This window comes from Cervus canadensis, chromosome 7 (genome assembly GCF_019320065.1).
Source record: "Cervus canadensis isolate Bull #8, Minnesota chromosome 7, ASM1932006v1, whole genome shotgun sequence".
Taxonomy (NCBI): Eukaryota; Metazoa; Chordata; class Mammalia; order Artiodactyla; family Cervidae; genus Cervus; species Cervus canadensis.
The window spans coordinates 236501-253754 of record NC_057392.1 but is presented as its reverse complement, the minus strand read 5'-3'; the positions used below and the strand labels follow the sequence as shown (position 1 = coordinate 253754).

At 39.0% G+C, this 17254-nt stretch overlaps 1 protein-coding gene across 3 annotated transcripts in view; it reads right to left on the bottom strand.

Annotated features, from left to right (window-relative positions):
• Positions 1-15408, bottom strand: part of PLSCR4 (phospholipid scramblase 4) — a 43924-nt gene extending 28516 nt beyond the window's left edge. Inside the window, exon 1 of one of the 3 annotated variants that reach the window (XM_043474170.1) lies at positions 14999-15408. In XM_043474170.1, coding sequence (XP_043330105.1) covers positions 14999-15023 — 25 coding nt within the window. In that variant the 5' untranslated portion in view covers positions 15024-15408. The other 2 variants (XM_043474168.1, XM_043474169.1) reach the window with 2 other exon arrangements.
• Positions 15409-17254: the final 1846 nt, after the last annotated feature.

Genomic DNA, 17254 nt, shown 5'->3' with positions numbered 1-17254 from the left:
TGTTCTATAAAGCAGGATAATGTTCAACTGGTACAATCACGAATGTTGCTAACTTAATCTTCTCTTAAAATTCACTGAATTGTTTCAGATTTCTCACTCAGCAAGGTGAAAAAGTGCCAAAAGTTGAAGAAAGGCTGACTTTTGGCTTTCTATCAAGTGAAAATCAGAAAACTGAGCTGTGTCTCCGTAATAGGCTAGCATTACACGGTCCACAGATCTCTTAATTGCAGAGGCCTTGGCATTTTCAAGGCTGAGGTTACTTACAGGTTAACTGAAGCCAAGTGAAATGTAATTAAGAGGGAAAAGAGACACGGACATAGTAGGATGAGGTTGGGGAAGCTGGTTTGCGGCTGTGCAAGGCAGCGCTGATATCTTAAATGGCATCTCCCAGCAAGGAGCATTTTCCAGAATACTGCTTGCTGTAACAAACACTGCAGCTGTTTTATATTCTCACTCTGCAATTTCACCTTTGTAAACAGTGACACACTGGCAAAGTTCAATAAAACCACAATAAAGCCCTACAGCCATACCAGGGATGTCTGAAACTTCAATCACAAAACTAAAAAATGAGCAGCAGCTCTTCACAGTTGAATATTTACCAGAATGGCTTCCCAGGTGGCACAGGGATAAAGAATCCACCTGCCAAATGCAAGATACGCGGGTTTGATCCCTGGGGTGGGAAGATCCCTTGGAAGAGGAAATGGCAACCCACTCCAGTATTCTTGCCTGGAGAATCTCAGGGAGAGAAGAGCCTGGCGAGCTACTATTTATGGAGTCTCAGAGAAGGACATGACTGAGCGACTAAACAACAATTTACTAGAATCTGTCCTAGTCTCTCGGAGAAGGCAATGGCACCCCACTCCAGTACTCTTGCCTGGAAAATCCCATGGATGGAGGCCTGGTAGGCTGCAGTCCATGGGGTCGCTAAGAGTTGGACACGACTGAGGGACTTCACTTTCACTTTTCACTTTCATGCATTGGAGGACATGGCAACCCACTTCAGTGCTCTCGCCTGGAGAATCCCAGGGACGGGGGAGCCTGGTGGGCTGCCGTCTATGGGGTTGCACAGAGTCGGACACAACTGACGCGACTTAGCAGCAGCAGCAGCAGTCCTAATCTCTTGGCAAGAGAGACTCTGGGCACATGAGAATCTTGCAGTTCTTTAGGCACTAGGCTTGGAAACCTGCATATGAAATCTAAAACCTTGGGCTCTGCCTGCCTCCAGTGCCTTCCACTGTGAGAAGAGAGAAAAGGAAGCAAGAGGTCCCTGTCTATACAATTTCTGAGTAGTCTGAAATTTCTGTCTATTCAGTTTCTGAGTAGCAGCAGGAAATACAGCTGGTTCTTGCAAAGTCCTAGTCCATCTATCACAGTCCCTTTGTTGTTGTTTAGTCACGCAGTTGTGTCTAACTCTGTGATCTCATGGACTGTGACCTGTCAGGCTCCTCTGCGCATGGGATTTCCCAGGCAAGAATACTGGAGTGTGTTGCCATTTCCTTCTCTAAGGGATCGTCCCTACCCAGGTATCGAACCTGCATCTCCTGCATAGGCAGGTGGGTTCTGTACCACTAAGCTACCTAGGAAGCCACCACAGTCCCCTAGTTGGGTTTAATATATAACCTTTAGGGGGTGATATCCTTTGCAGACAAGATAGGATACTTGGAGGAGGGTAGCTGGTAAACTGTGTATGCCAGCGCACTTCACACAGGATGGATAGTGGCTCAGACAAATCAATCCCAGACAGACAGATAGCTCTGTGACCTTGAGTGACCTTTCTGTTCCTCAGTCCTGTGTGTCATAGACATGATGACAGTTGGATCCACCTTACAAACTGTTGTGAAGACTGACCAAGGTTACATTCGGGTAGCATTTAACACAGTGCCTGGCACAGAGCAAATCCTGGACAAGTATGCACTTCACTAGGTAAAATTAACTAACTGGTAAAGAGACCAAGAATACATGTCTGTATTAAAATGTAGTTTAAAAAATGCTGTCTGTCATTCAGTCATTTATCATGGATTACTCAGCATCCATGTGTAAGACTTTATCCTGGGTTTTAGGCTGACACCAAAAATTCCCATCTCCTACCATCAGAGATTAGGGTTTTAAGACAGGCTGGAAACTGGAACCCTCATCTCCTTGAGCAACAGAATACAAACTATAAGGGACTGAAAATAACTACAGGCCTGCAGAGTGGGGCAGTTATGAACAGTAAGATACAAAAAGACAACAAACCATTTCTGAAGTGCCTAGAGCAGAAGAGTACTGTGCATGGTCACTGCACACAGCACCACGGGAGGGGTGGGCACGCCACCTAACTATGCCTCCTCTCCACTCACTGATCCGCCCCCGTCCTCAGCCCATTCAGGAAAGCAGCCTGCCCCCTCCTTGGGGAACTAGCAAGGCCACCTGCATTTGGTTCTCGCTCCACGCGCTGCAGCATGAACCCCAATGAAACCTTGCCTGAACTTCTTGTCTGTCTGTTACCAATTTGTTAAACAATTTATTAAACAATTTGTTATCAATTTATTAAACAGTCCAAGAGGTTAACTGGATCAGTAGCTGTTTTACCGGATGTGATTTCATGAGCATTGCTTGTAAGGAGTTTCAAATTGGAAAGAACTAGGAGAAAGAAAGTGGAGATACTGCTGGAGAGCTTTTTTGTATTTGCCACTAAAATAATGACAAATGAGTAAAGCACAGCTTAAGTGTCTGCAGGATTTGCTTCTAGTTTAGGGCAGTGACATTAATTGTTATGTTATTAAGATAAATGGATTTATTTAGTAACACACTTTTAAAAGAGCAGAAAATTAAAACTATATTAAAGATATCACATCTTTGTCACTTATTTCAGAAATACTGTGGATATTTGTTTAAATGTTAGGTACCAATGACTGTAGCTTAATTTGTTCAAACTATTCCATGTTTATTGTTTAGACTTTTTTGGTATTATGATCAATGCTATAAAATTTCTATTTACATAAATATTTGTACATTATCTCTGCCCATTCCCTAACACTAAAACAATGTAAGAAGGATTCATGTTCTATAGGTGAAGGTTTTTTTACAGTTTAGGGAATATTTTGTTATTTTCTAACAAGTATTCTTCAGTTTAAACATAAATCATATCTAAGGGACCATCTCAATATTAAATACTATCTTCCTTTAAACTTTGCCCATATACTATGGAAATTTTTCTTTTGTATTACCATCCCAGTGAATAGAATTCTTAATTCCTTAAATATTAAAAATAATAATGTGCTCCTCTGAAAGAGAAAGTTTAACTGATATGATGGCTTAATAGATTTTAAAGAACCACTAATGCAAAAGTATTACAAAATAGTAGGTACTCAGAAACTTTTCATTGCAGTTCAGTTCAGTCGCTCAGTCGTGTCCGACTCTTTGCAACCCCATGAGTCGCAGCATGCCAGGCCTCCCTGTCCATCACAAACTCCCAGAGTTTACTCAAACACGTGTCCATCAAGTTGGTGATGCCATCCAGCCATCTCATCCTCTATCGTCCCCTCCTCCTCCTGACCCCAAACCCTCCCAGCATCAGGGTCTTTTCCAATGAGTCAACTCTTCGCATAAGGTGGCCAAAGTACTAGAGTTTCAGCTTCAGCATCAGTCCTTCCAATGAACACCCAGGACTGATGTCCTTTAGGGTGGACTGGTTGGATCTCCTTGCAGTCCAAGGGACTCTCAAGAGTCTTCTCCAACACCATGATTCAAAAGCATCAATTCTTTGGTACTCAGCTTTCTTCGCAGTTCAACTCTCACATCCATACATGACCACTGGAAAAACCATAGCCTTGATTAGATGGACCTTTGTTAGCCAAGTAATGTCTCTGCTTTTTAATATGCTATCTAGGTTGGTCATAACTTTCCTTCCAAGGAGTAAGCATCTTTTAATTTCATGGATGCAATCACCATCTGCAGTGATTTTGGAGCCCCCCAAAAATAAAGTCAGCCACTGTTTCCACTGTTTCCCTATCTATTTGCCATGAAGTGATGGGACCAGATGCCATGATCTTAGTTTTCTGAATGTTTAACTTATATTCAAAAGAATTGTTGATGCTTCCTTTTATAAGTGACCCTTTAAATATCTATTGCTCCTGAGCCACTGGGGAAGATCCCACATCATATTAAACTTGTTAATTTATTCAAACAAAGCAAAATAAAGACAAGTGTAAATTTGATGGCTGCCTAGTGAAACAGCCCCCATATTGGAGGTTTAAAAGCAACAGATGCATTGTCTCTGATTTAGCTTGCCTGTGGATTCTGGATTGAATATTGTAATAGCTGGTTAACTACTTTTTTGAAAGAAAGAAAATCTAAACACACATGTTTAGGGGTAGCCTCCTTGAAATCACTGCTGAAAACAAACTAGTTCAAGTCATATTTGACAGAGGCATCCAGAAATATGGCCTCTGATCCACCCCAAGTTGTATACATTTAGGGTTTAACTAGATTCTTGCAGTAAATTCATTAGATGTATTATGTGTTCTTTTGCTCTCTTTTTTTTTCTTTTTTTATATATATATATTTTTTTACATTTTTTACATTTCTTGATGGATGAAAAGGACTGGAGGCCCAAAAACTGATTATTATTTTTGTAGCCAATATATCAAATCAGATCACCCATTATTGTTGATCCCTTTCTATCTTTAACTTGTATTCAAAAAAATAATTTAAAAACATCTTCATCGGAAGTTTACAAATATTATTTTCATAGAAAGCTTTATAGAAGAGATACTAAAATAGAGGTGAAAACTTGAGGCACAGAGAAGTTATTAAAAAGGCTCTTCAGGCTTCCCTGGGGGCTCGGTGGTAAAGAACCCACCTGCCGATCCAGGAGACACGAGTTCAATCCCAGGCCCAGGAAGATCCGACATGCCACAGAGCAACTAAGCGCATGTGATACAACTTCTGAGCCTGTGCTCTAGAGCCCAGGAGGCAAAACTACAGAGCCTGCATGCTGCAACTACTGAAGCCGGAGAGCCCTAGAGCTCATGGGCCCGTGTTCCAAAACTGAAGTCAGTACAACGAAAAGCCCATGGACCATAGCAAGAGTAGTCCCACTCCCTGAAACTAAAGAAGAGCCACGAAGCAACGAAGATCCAGCACAGCCAAAAATTAATAAACAAACTTTTTTTTCTTTTAAAGGGGTATTCTCCAAGGCCTTTCACTTTCTTTCTTTGTGTCTTCCCTGGTGGCTCAGTCTGTAAAGAGCCTGCCTCCAACTCCCGAGACCTGGGTTCAATGCCTGGGTCGGGAAGATCCCCTGGAGAGAAAATGGCAACCCACTCCAGTATTCTCGCCTGGAGAGTTCCATGGACAGAGGAGTCTGGTAGGCTACAGTCCATGGGGTCACAAAGAGTTGGACACAATTGAGTGACTAACACTTTCACTTTTCTCCAACACTGTATAGTTACTAAGAAGTTCAGGCAGAATCAGACTGGAGATCCAGTTCCCCTGAGGCTAGACCATGTTACTATTTTGCCCGGGCTTTTCTTTTACTCAGTGCAGCTGCCTGCCTTTCCTGCACACCAAAACTCTTCAATATTTATTTTTGAGGTGGGACAGAGCTGAAAGTAGAACAATACCGCTGACTCTGAACAACGAGGACTCAAGGTGCTGACCCTCAGCAGTCCAAAATCCACCTATAACTTTCTGGTTCATCCTTTTGTCCCTGGTTCACTTTCGTCCTCAGATTCAATTAACTTCCAATCATGCAGTTCTATAGCTCTTATTTAGTGAAAAAATTCTGCATGTAAGTGGATCCTCACTGTTCACACCTGTATTGTTTAAGGGTCAACTGTATGTACTATTCAATGAGCTTTTTGTTTCTGTGAGGCACAGCATTCTGGTGACAGACAATAAAATCATAAAGCAGAAACAACTAATTCAGAGATGCTACTCATCTGAATATAAAATTCATTTTAATTGGGTGAGTCTGGCTTTTGAAATGTTTTTTACAGTAATGGTGATACATTTATATTAATCTATCCCTTTTGGCTCAGCAAAAGTTTTGTGGATTATAGAGACTAATTCATATGTAACGTTACCATGGATAATAAAAATGTTTGCTGTAAATTTTAAACTGAGTCAGTTTATGTACTTTAGTAAATGGAATGAGGTAGGTGAAGAATTCATTTTACAAAAAAAATTCTGCAGCAAGATTTCTTGCCATATAAATAGAGCTTAGGAAGAAGATGAGCTTCCCAGCTGGTGCAGGGGTAAAGAATCCGCTTCCCAAGCTGGAGATGCAGGTTCCATTCCTGGGTTGGGAATATTCCCTGGAGAAAGGAATGGCTACCTGCTCCAGTATTCTGCCAGGGAAATCCCATGGATAGAGGAGCCTGGCGAGCTACAGTCCATGGTGTCAAAAGCTTTCGAACACAACTGAGCAAAGACAGATTCTGGATCATGAAGGACTACAGGACATATGCACTTTACACACCAGTTTCTCTGGAAAAAAAAAAGGAGGGGTGGCATATTCTAAAATTTCCTTTCTTTAAAAGCTTTTTGATTGTTAGTTGACTCACATGGAGATAGTTCCCCTAAATTTTTAAATTTTTGTCACTTTTGTATTGTCTATAGTATTATATTTTTGTGCTCATCATAAAAATTACAAATGTAATTCTCTTGACCACATACTATTTCTACAACTTTGTATGTAGTGATAACTACATTAAATTATTTATATAAACTAAATATGTATTTTATATACCAAACACATGACATATAAACTGTTTACCTGTTATACACATATTTATATATGTAAATATGTTCCCCAGGGAAGCCTAGGTAAACAAGTCATATTTCTAAATTCTCAAGCAGATAACTGTTTTTACACTTCAGTTTAAAAATACCTTGTATGTGTGCTTAAGTCGCTCAGTCATGTCTGACTCTTTGCAACCCCATGGACTGTAGCCTGCTGGGCTCCTTTGTCCAAGGGGATTCTCCAGGCAAGATGACTGGGGTGGGTAGCCATTCCCTTTTCCAGGGGATCTTCCCAACCCAGGGATTGAACCCAGGTCTCCTGCATTGCAGGTGGAGTCTTTTACCGACTGAGCCAGCAGAGAAGCAAAAATATCTTGAATGAAGCCAAATAGAAAATCGGATTTTTAAGTGAAAAATTTTAATATTTTTTAGAGAATATTTAAAGCAGTTTTTAAGCAGTAATATGCTATTGAGAGCTAATTAATTCCCCAACTGAACTGATACAATACAATATACATAAAATAGTATCATTGGGTCTCAGTTTTAGATAACAACTACTAATTATCTATGAGATTTTAGGAACTTTGCATACATTGCTTGAGATGGCTTGTAATTATCATTACATAGGTAAGGAAACAGAAGCCCATGAGTTTAAATAATCTAATTAAGGTCACAGTTCTATAAACTGGGCAAGGGGTTGTTCAAAACCATCATCAGAGGCCAGGTTAATATTCCAAATGGACTGAAAACTACTTTCTGCAACTCACTGCTCTCTCTAGCTCTCCCCACTACGATTACTGTACCCTCCTTTTACCCTCTAAAATGAAAACAGGCTCCTCTACTGAGCTCCCTTTCAACTTCCCTTTTGTAAGGTTTTTGAAGTATGTGTATAATTAGGAGAGAAATGGTCCATGAATCCAGAGGAAAAAAATTCTTCAGAGGTCACATGTTCCAGTTTTGGGTCAGATTCAGTAAACATATACCACCGAATGCACTTAATCTAGACAAAATGATTGGGCATTCGAGGGTCCTGAAAATTAAACAGTAGCAAGAGCTTGGGTGAAGAAGAGCATAATGGGAAACGCTCTCCAACCAGAATCAGTTTCCTAATTTTTCTCTGGTATTCCTGATGTAACACTATTTTAATGCAGCCTGACACACAGTAGCAGTTGCCAAGTGGACAGAGTCCAGAGAATTCCTGCCGTCTTGGCTAAAGCAGAGGGAAAGAGGAATCCCCATAGCTCAGTAAGAGTTGCAGAATGCCCCAATATTTTCTCATTTTCTCTATTCCCTCATGTTGGGGGTGAAGATTCAATTTTTAAGTAAAGGAATTAAGTATCATTTCTACTGTGCATATTTAATTATTCAAGTACAGAAACATATATTTATGTACCTATTATAAAGAACTAAGAAAATGATGCCCTGAAACAGGGACATGATCAACCGTGCAGGTGTTTTACTTCTTTTCCACTGGGAAAACTTCTTTCAACACCTTTATAAGTACATAAATTTCCAACATTAAAATAACTCAAAAGCAACTGAGACATTAAATTTGAAATTAAAATTAACACCTCCTGTAGACAAACTTAAAGAGGATATTTTGTGTAGGTTTTTAAATTGGATCAAGTTGTTAAAGATATTTTTAAATGAATAAATATTTTTAGATTATGACATTAAATCAAGTGTCTTTTTAAAAATTTTTGTTACAATGCTATTCAAGGGTAATTAGCAGAAGTTTTCAAAAGGATTAAGAGGCTATGCAATGCTTCTACAAGGATTTTCCAAACATTAACTCATCATTTGATGTTACTACTTTCAAAATGAATGTAGATATATCTTTGTCTTAAACACTCCACTCTTATCAAAAATATTTCAGAAAGTCAAATTTGCTACATATATTATGCAAATAATATAACTCCGTTTGTTCTCATGAGTGCAAAATTACAAAACTTTCATCATGTTGAAATTGAAGAAAAACTATGCAAATATTTCATAGAACTTGTGACATACAGAACACACCCAGACAAGAATGTAAGTATACCTGTATAATTAATTTCCAAAGTTTCTTCTTGCACAAAAGTCCTGCACCTCAGCAATCACATATGATGATTTTCAAGGATGAGGTGGATAATTACATAAAAGAAGTTTGGAACTGTTCCAAATATGACTTAGGATGAGCTGATGCTGTTGGTTCACTCTGAGAATCACTAATTTTAGAAGACTTTTTCACAAAGCTTATGAGGTTTGAAACCATTTTCCAAGTGGTTTTTACATATCCTTCACTGCCCCCTCTCCCACTGACACCCTCAAATTTGACCCCCTCAAATTCAGATCTATATGTGTCTATCCTTCACTCAAAAATACCCCTCTTCTAAAAGAATTATTACCTTAATAAATTCGATTAAACCTTCAGTTTACTAATACAATACCTATTTTTTCCCCTCAAACTTCATTTGTAAACCCAAGTAAATTTCCTCTAAAGGTAAAGAGAAATCCAAAATATTGTTGTAGGATTTTAAGTGATACATTCTCATTCTCACAAAAGTAGTACAGAATGAAACAGTAGTAATTCTAAACTACATAAATATCTAGCACAATAGCTAAGAAGACACATTATACTGAAACATTATAAAGTCACATTTCTTTAAAAAGTATGGTCAGAAATAATTTGCAAAATAATCAAAATGCTTATAATAATCTGCATAATTATAACATGGATAGCTTTGTCTTAAAAATGTATTAAAGATCTAGAGACACTAAAATACAAACCATATTTCCTTTACAATTTTTTCTATAAGAAATGTATAACAGAATTTACAATCTGAAATGAAAACAAATAAAGAGAAACAGAACTGACAATCTACTCTCCTAAAGTGATTTTAACTAAAAAGAACTCAGGTTCACCAAAGATGAAAAGTTTACACACACTTTCAAGCACAATACTCTTTATAGATTTGAAACCAAAGTCTTGGCTCCTGTGGTGTACTGCGGTGATTAGTTTTATAAGTGTCTTGATTACAAGGGGACTGGATAGTTGAGTGGGTTCAGTATGAATAAAGTCCAGTGATTGCGAACAAGTCAGTCATTCTTATTTCACGCTTGCGCAACTTAATAGGTTGCTGTTACATGCACTGGAATGAAGAAACTATCTTACTCAAAAAGCAATTACAGAGGCCTGCACTAACAAGATAAACTTAGGTCTGTTATCTTGGAATAAAACACACAATTTAAGTGTCCCAGAGATACATGGAATCTAGAACATGGAATAAATATTTAATTATATATTTGCATGAAATCAGTCATACAATATTAAACAGTTATTTTCATTATGAATAAATGAAAATGTTGGCAAAATCTGATCAATGTATATTAAGTTTTTATATTTTATACATTTTTCTTATTTTAGTCTCATCATGGTTCCTTCCAAACAAAAGTCTATGACAGGATATTTCCTTCATTTTAGGAAGAAGTTGGTTATGTGGCTTTATTTTAAAACAAAAGAATTTGATTAAACAGGAGCAAACTGATAGTCACAGTTGATACATAACTTTTACCAAACAGTTTAACTGTTTAAAAGAGAATATCAAGCTTCTTTATTTTAATTTTCAGAGGGGCATGTTACTCTGTTACTTGGAGTATAAGAAATAGCAGAAGAGTAACATAATCATGATGTTTTAGGAAACATGACCATGCCAATCATGATATCTGAAAGATTACCAGAAAATATATTATTTTGTCATTTTTTGGTTAGTCTTCTAGTGTCAAAAACTGTAACAAAACAGGAAGACCTACGATAAAATCATACTAAGAAATCTTACACGTACAAAAATAGCCATTTAAAAATATTATCAGCAAAAGTACACATACTCTTATCACAAAAAGGATCCCTCCTACCTACACCCTACTTCTCTTTGCATTTTGTGTCTTCCAAGAGGTTTTCTAAGCAAACACAAATGTGTGTGTGTGTGTGTGTGTGTGTGTGTGTTAGTCGCTCAATTGTGTCCAACTCTTTGAGACTCCATAGACTGTAGCCTACCAGGCTCCTCTGTTCATGGAATTCTTCAGGCAAGAATGGAGTAGGTTGCCATTCTCTTGTCAAGGGGATCTTCCTCACCCAGGGATTGAACCTAAGTCTCCTGGCAGATTTTCTACCATCTGATAACTTCTAATACAAATGGTAGTCTCCTATATACTGGCTTTTATTTTGCTTTTTCATTTATTAAAATATCTTGATGTTGATTATACTTCAGTTCATATAACCTTATTTTTTTAATGACTACACCACAGTTCAACAGGCTATTTGATGAAAATTTAAACTGTTCCCAATTGTATGCCATTACAAACAATGCTGAAATAAATTTATATGTACTTCTCTGTGTATTTGTGTATTAAATCCTTGGAAGCACAATTGCCTGTATAAAGTTTTGAGCATTTTTATTTTAATATTACTATAAAACTCTTCTCTATGAATCTGAATCAGCTCACAAACCAGACCCAGACAAAATTGTGTTACATTCCTAACACTATGTTTTATCAAAAGTTTTGTCACTGCAAACTGAAAGGTGAAATATTTCAGGTTTATTTTCCATATCTTGAGCAGTTTTTATTATATGCTTAAAAGTCACTTTCAGTTACATTTCTGTGAACTGCCTGTTTATCATGTGCCCATTGTACTGTTTGCTAGTTTTTATAAATTATTTTTATGTTATTTATCTGAATATTATTAAAACTTTAAGAACATTTTCTTGAATTTGTTATTAATTTTTACTACATTTTTGCCATACATTCTTTTGACTAAAAAGTCAAAAAGAATTAGACTACTACAAAAATGTAGTCTAATTTTAAATACTTTCCTTTTTAAAGGACAGTGTCTCTCTTTTCCTGAAGAATGAGTACTATAAAAGTGATTTTAGGACAATGCTACTTTAATATAAAAGGTATGAAAATTACAATGTTTTCTGTTTATAAAAATGTTAACAGGCTGTGAAATCGCTCAGGCAAAACTTTTCAACTTTTCAATTGTGTGCCTATAGGAAATCATAGCAATCAATACTAAGGAACCAGATAAAGGAAGGGATTTTCAAGAAAGAACCTGAAAGAGAGCATTCAAAGAGAAAGCAAACTGAGCAAGCAAAATGAAAAGCTTTGTGATAGAAAATATATTTCTTCTACACTGAATGACTAACATATCCATCAAGATCCTTACTATTATTTTATTTTTCCTATTATAATAACATTACTTTTCATTTATAAACATGCATATATTACGGAACTATGTAACAGAACATGAATATACATAATAATATACTCATCCTCAGAGCTATCGCAGGTTCAATTCCAGACCATGATAAAGCACACATATATATAATAAACATACAGATGTACACAAACATTTACACATACTGTGTTTCAACTTGTTTCTTTGTTTCTGTTTGCGTTACAATTTATAATAAACTTTGGACATATTTTCACTTTAGAACACTTAGAACTAACAAATGTTTTAAACTATTATTATCCACTGTAGATGTACAATACGTTATATAACCAAATTCCAATCAATGGTTACAAAACTATGTGCAAATTTTCTATTAAAAACAATCCTACTGTGACCACCTTTGACACGCATATTTATTTATTTATTTATATATTTATTTGCACACTTAGGAGCATGATGAATTTCAGTAAGTGAATGAGTATTTGAAAATTTTGTTATCACCATAAAAAAGTTTTATCAATACATTTCCACTAAGAGTATATTTCTCTCATTACATTATTAGAGAATTATCACACTTTCAAAATCTGCGAAACAGGCAAAGTCTATTTTACTTTGCATCTTCCTGATAGTTAACATGGCTGAGGGTCTTTCTACCACTTGTCATTTGTGGTTCTCTTACTTTGAATTGACACTCTTTATTCTCAGATGGTAAAGAATCTGCCTGCAATGTGGGAAACCTGTGTTCCATCCCTGGATCCGGAAGATCCTCTGGAGAAGGGCATGGCAACCAAATCCAGTATTCTTGCCTGGAGAATTCCACGGACAGAGGAGCCTGGTAGGCTACAGTCAGTGGGGTCGCAAAGAGTCGGACACCACTGAGCAACACTTTCCATTCTCAAATTGGATTGTTTAATCCTCAGTCCTTAAAGAGAGTTCTAGGCACATTAGAAAATTAGCTCTTCTTCTATTAACAATTGCCATTTGTATGTTTTTTTCTTTTTCTTGCAAATGTTAAGAATCGTGTCCCTACATGGGCTTTAGGTTTTTCTATCAGTCTCAAAAATGCTTTTCCACATGCCACACTCACAAATACTCATTCAGTTTTTCTGTTTCATATATTTAAGACTTAAATTGTTTAAATCATCTACATTTCATTGGTATGTTAAAAGTGAGGCAAAGTTCAAGCTTTATTATTAGGCTACCCAAATAAATACCTAATTGTCCTATATGATCAATTAAATGTTATTTCTTCTCCATTCCCTGACTTTAAAAGTATTCTTATCAAATGTAAGCTTTCCTTTTACTCTTATGTCTCTTCAGTTTCCTTGTTTGGTAGATCTATTCCCTATTCTACAGCCTTTAAATCATTATGGCTTTATAATACCTTTTATTGTATAGTAAAAATCCCCATATATATATATATACACTTTCCTTTGAATTGAAATTTTCCTGGCATGTAGTTGTTTTTCCACTTGAGCTGAACAGTTGTTTTGAAATCAACCTTCCCCCCCAAAAATTGGTTATGATGTTGTTTAATTTATATGTTCTTTCAGAGAAATTATATCTTTAGAACAATGTATTTTACTGTATTTTCAACCTATACATTCTCACATGTAGCATATTTTCATCTATGTCTCTAGAGCTTTATGTCTCTTTATAAATACATTTTCCAAGTTATTTCATGCCAATTAAATGGCTTATTTTGTCTTAATCTATATTCTATTTTAGATATATAATATCCATTGAAAATTTAAAATTGTGGTTAGATGCAATTAGACACTTCATTAAATTCTCTCTTTTTTATGAGATTTTAGGTTGTTTTCAAGGTACACAAATGCATTATGTGTAAAAAGGGCTAATTTTGTGTCTTCTTTTCTAATCAGAATGTTAATGTGTTCTCCTGCCTACCTCATTGGCCTACACAACAACGTCACAGGATATGATGATGACTATTCTTTGCTTTTCCAGGTTTCCTGGAAATGATGCTAGTGTTCCAAGTTTTCCCGTGACAGGTTTATTGTGATAGATAGATGGAGGTTATCCTTCTGCTAATGTAGTCACACCCAATAAAAAATACTAAAGCTTTACCCTTTTAAGAAGGTGGGAAAACCTTACTGCATAGTATCTTCATCTTTGTACTAGTTTGAATGGATACCTACTAAACATGCAACAAAAAAGTAAAAACTAAATTGTAGATCCTAAGAGAAGATAAGACCAGAAAAACAAATGAAAGGAAACTCTAAGTCTTGAAATATAAACGTTTTATTCTATAGAAACAAAGCAACTGCTCCCCGAAACTCTGCAAGCCCCCTCCCCCAGGTATGAAGTGAAGTTGCTCAGTTGTCTGACTCTCTGCGACCCCATAGACGGCAGCCCACCAGGCCCCTCTGTCCCTGGGATTCTCCAGGCAAGAATACTGGAATAGGTTGCCATTTCCTTTTCCAATACATGCATGCATGCTAAGTCTCTTCAGTCGTGTCCGACTGTGTGTGACCCTATGGACAGCAGCCCACCAGGCTCCTCCATCCACAGGATTCTCTAGGCAAGAATACTGGAGTGGGTTGCCATTTCCTTCTCCACCAGTTTACCTGAATGTAAAAGTGATGGGTTCTGCCAGAAAAGCACGTCCGGAAGTGACTGCAAAACCTACCTGCGAGTCGACCTGACCCAGGTCCCCAGCGCTGTGCCGAGGGAGGGCCAGCCCGAGACCCCAGTGGAGCCCAGTACCGCGCAGGATACGCGGGAAAGGGGCGCAGCGAGTTGGCGCAACACAGCGGGTCTCTGGGGGCCGCTTCTGCGCAGGAGGGACGGTCTCCCCAACAGAGCCTCTGTCCCAAGGCCACGGCCGCCGACTTCAGACCCGGGGGGAGCACCGATCCCCCCACCCCCAGCGCCGGAGACGGCTCCCTCTGGACGCCCCAAAACTTCGGGAACCTCCCGAGGATGCGGCGCGGAGCGCATCGAGCCCAGGACTGCGCGCGCCCTCGAGTCCGCCGGCCTCGAACCTCTGTTCTCGGCTCCCACGACCCAGCTCTCCGCCCGCCCGGTCCCACTCACCGCCCGCCAGCTGTCCGCTCGGCATCCGGGACGCCAGGCCCGGGGTCTGATTTTATCCGCGGAGGAAGACAAAGGGGCGGGGTGGCGAAAAACAAAGAAGGAAGAAAAGGATTTTGAAATGAAAACCCGAAGAGTCCCGCGGGGGAGGGGCGCGGGCCAGGGGCGGGGTCCCGGGCAGGGACCCTCCCCGGGTGCCTTCCCCTCCCCGCCCCGCCCCTGCGCTGGGAGGTCCGCGGTCGGGGTCAGCGGTTCCGGGAGGCGCGGCCGCGGCTTGGAGCCTGCTAGCAAGTAAAAACACCAGGCGCAGGCAATGAGGAAGAATTAGTTGTCACAGCTCTCCTGTGAGGTTAGGAAAGTCGACGGCGGCCTGTAATCAGAGAGGCACTTTCTAGAACCAGTGAGGCAAGGCTTCCAGACAGAGATTTCAGAGTCCAGGACGGAAAAGAAAAAACCAGTCTTTCCTAAGAGCCCTGTTAATTTGCATCTGTTCCCCCCCACCCCCACCCCCCACCAGCCCTTTGGCTTGGAGACTTGGCTTTGGCGATGCAGTGCTGGCTGGAAACCCTGGGGCGCCGGGCCCAGGCATTTGTTTTCCTTTCCACGGGGTTGGAGTAGGCCAGTTTGATGTTGGAGGGAGCGAGCAAGGGGTGCCAGGAGAGAGAGATGGAGGAGCTGAGTTGCCTATGTTTTCTGAGAGAAAAATGGCATTTGTTAATTACTTTTGTTAGGCACAAGTATTGTTTTCAAACTGCAGAGGTTCAGGTCTGTGGTCCAAGGGGACGAAAACAACCTACTGACAGAAACTGGGGGTCCCTGACACTGTAAAGAAACAGAACTGGACAAAAGTAAGTTAGATTAAGTTCTAAAGAGAGCTTGGCAGTGCCCCTACTATGGGAAAAGTTTAGTTAGGGGAAAGCATATGGGAGTGGAGTACTGGAATTTTCCACTTTTCTTTTATGTATACTATCTGCAATCATGCTTGTGAAATAGATTTTTAAAATTCGTATTGTATCTCTCAGTAGTAATTACATGGGACATTAGCCACATACTGAAATAATGTTAGATTGAAAGCATAAAACGGAGTGGTGCCAAAAACTACAGCTAAATATAATACTACTTGTTAGTTTTGTTTTTAATTCATGAGAGTGATTCAGAAATGGAGTTTATTAATGCAAACATCTATGATGGTCATATGAACGAGCCCCAGTAATTCAAGAGTGAAACGTGTCTCATGGAACATACTGCTTTGGGGAGGGATAAAGAAACAATTGAAAGTAAGTCATATGCCCCAAATCCCAAATTTTGAGAGGAAGAGTAATGATGAAGCCTATGTCTTTCTGAAATTCCTTATCTGGTGCTGATACAACTCAAATCCTTCGGGGGATGAAAAATTTTCAGTTCAGTCGCTCGGTTGCTTTCTACTCCTTGTAACCCCATGAACTGCAGCACACCAGACTTTGCTGTCCATCAGTAACTCCCAGAGCTTGCTCAAATTCATGTCCATCAAGTCAGAATTGCCATCCAACCATCTCATCCTGTGTTGTTCCCTTCTCCTCCTGCCTTCAATCTTTCCCAGTATCAGGGTCTTTTCAAATGAGTCAGTTCTTCTCACCAGGTAGCGAAAGTATTGGAGCTTCAGCTTCAGCATCAGTCCTTCCAATGAATATTCAGGACTGATTTCCTTTAGGATTGACCAAGTTTGATCTCCTTGCAGCCCAAGGGACTCTCAAGAGTCTTCTCCAACACCACAGTTCAAAAGCATCAATTCTTTGGTGCTCAGCTTTCTTTATGGTCCAACTCTCACATCCACACATGACTACTGGAAAATCCATAGTTTTGACTAGATGCACCTTTGTCGGTAAAGTAATGTCTCTGCTTTTTAATATTCTGTCTAGGTTGACCACAGTTTTTCTTCCAAGAAGCAAGAATCTTTTCATTTCATGGCTGCAATCACCATCTGCTGTGATTTTGGAGCCCTAGAAAATAAAGTCTCTCACTGTTTCCATTGTTTCCCCATCTGTTTTGCCATGAAGTGATGGGACGGGATGCCATGATCTTAGTTTTTTGAATGTTGAGTTTTAAGCCAGCTTTTTCACTCTCCTCTGTCACCCTCATCAAGAGGCTCTTTAGCTCCTCTTCACTTTCTACCATAAGGGTGGTGTCATCTGCATATCTGAAGTTATAGATATTTCACCTGGTAATCTTGATTCCAGCTTGTGTTTCATCCAGCCCGGCATTTTGCATGATATTCACTGC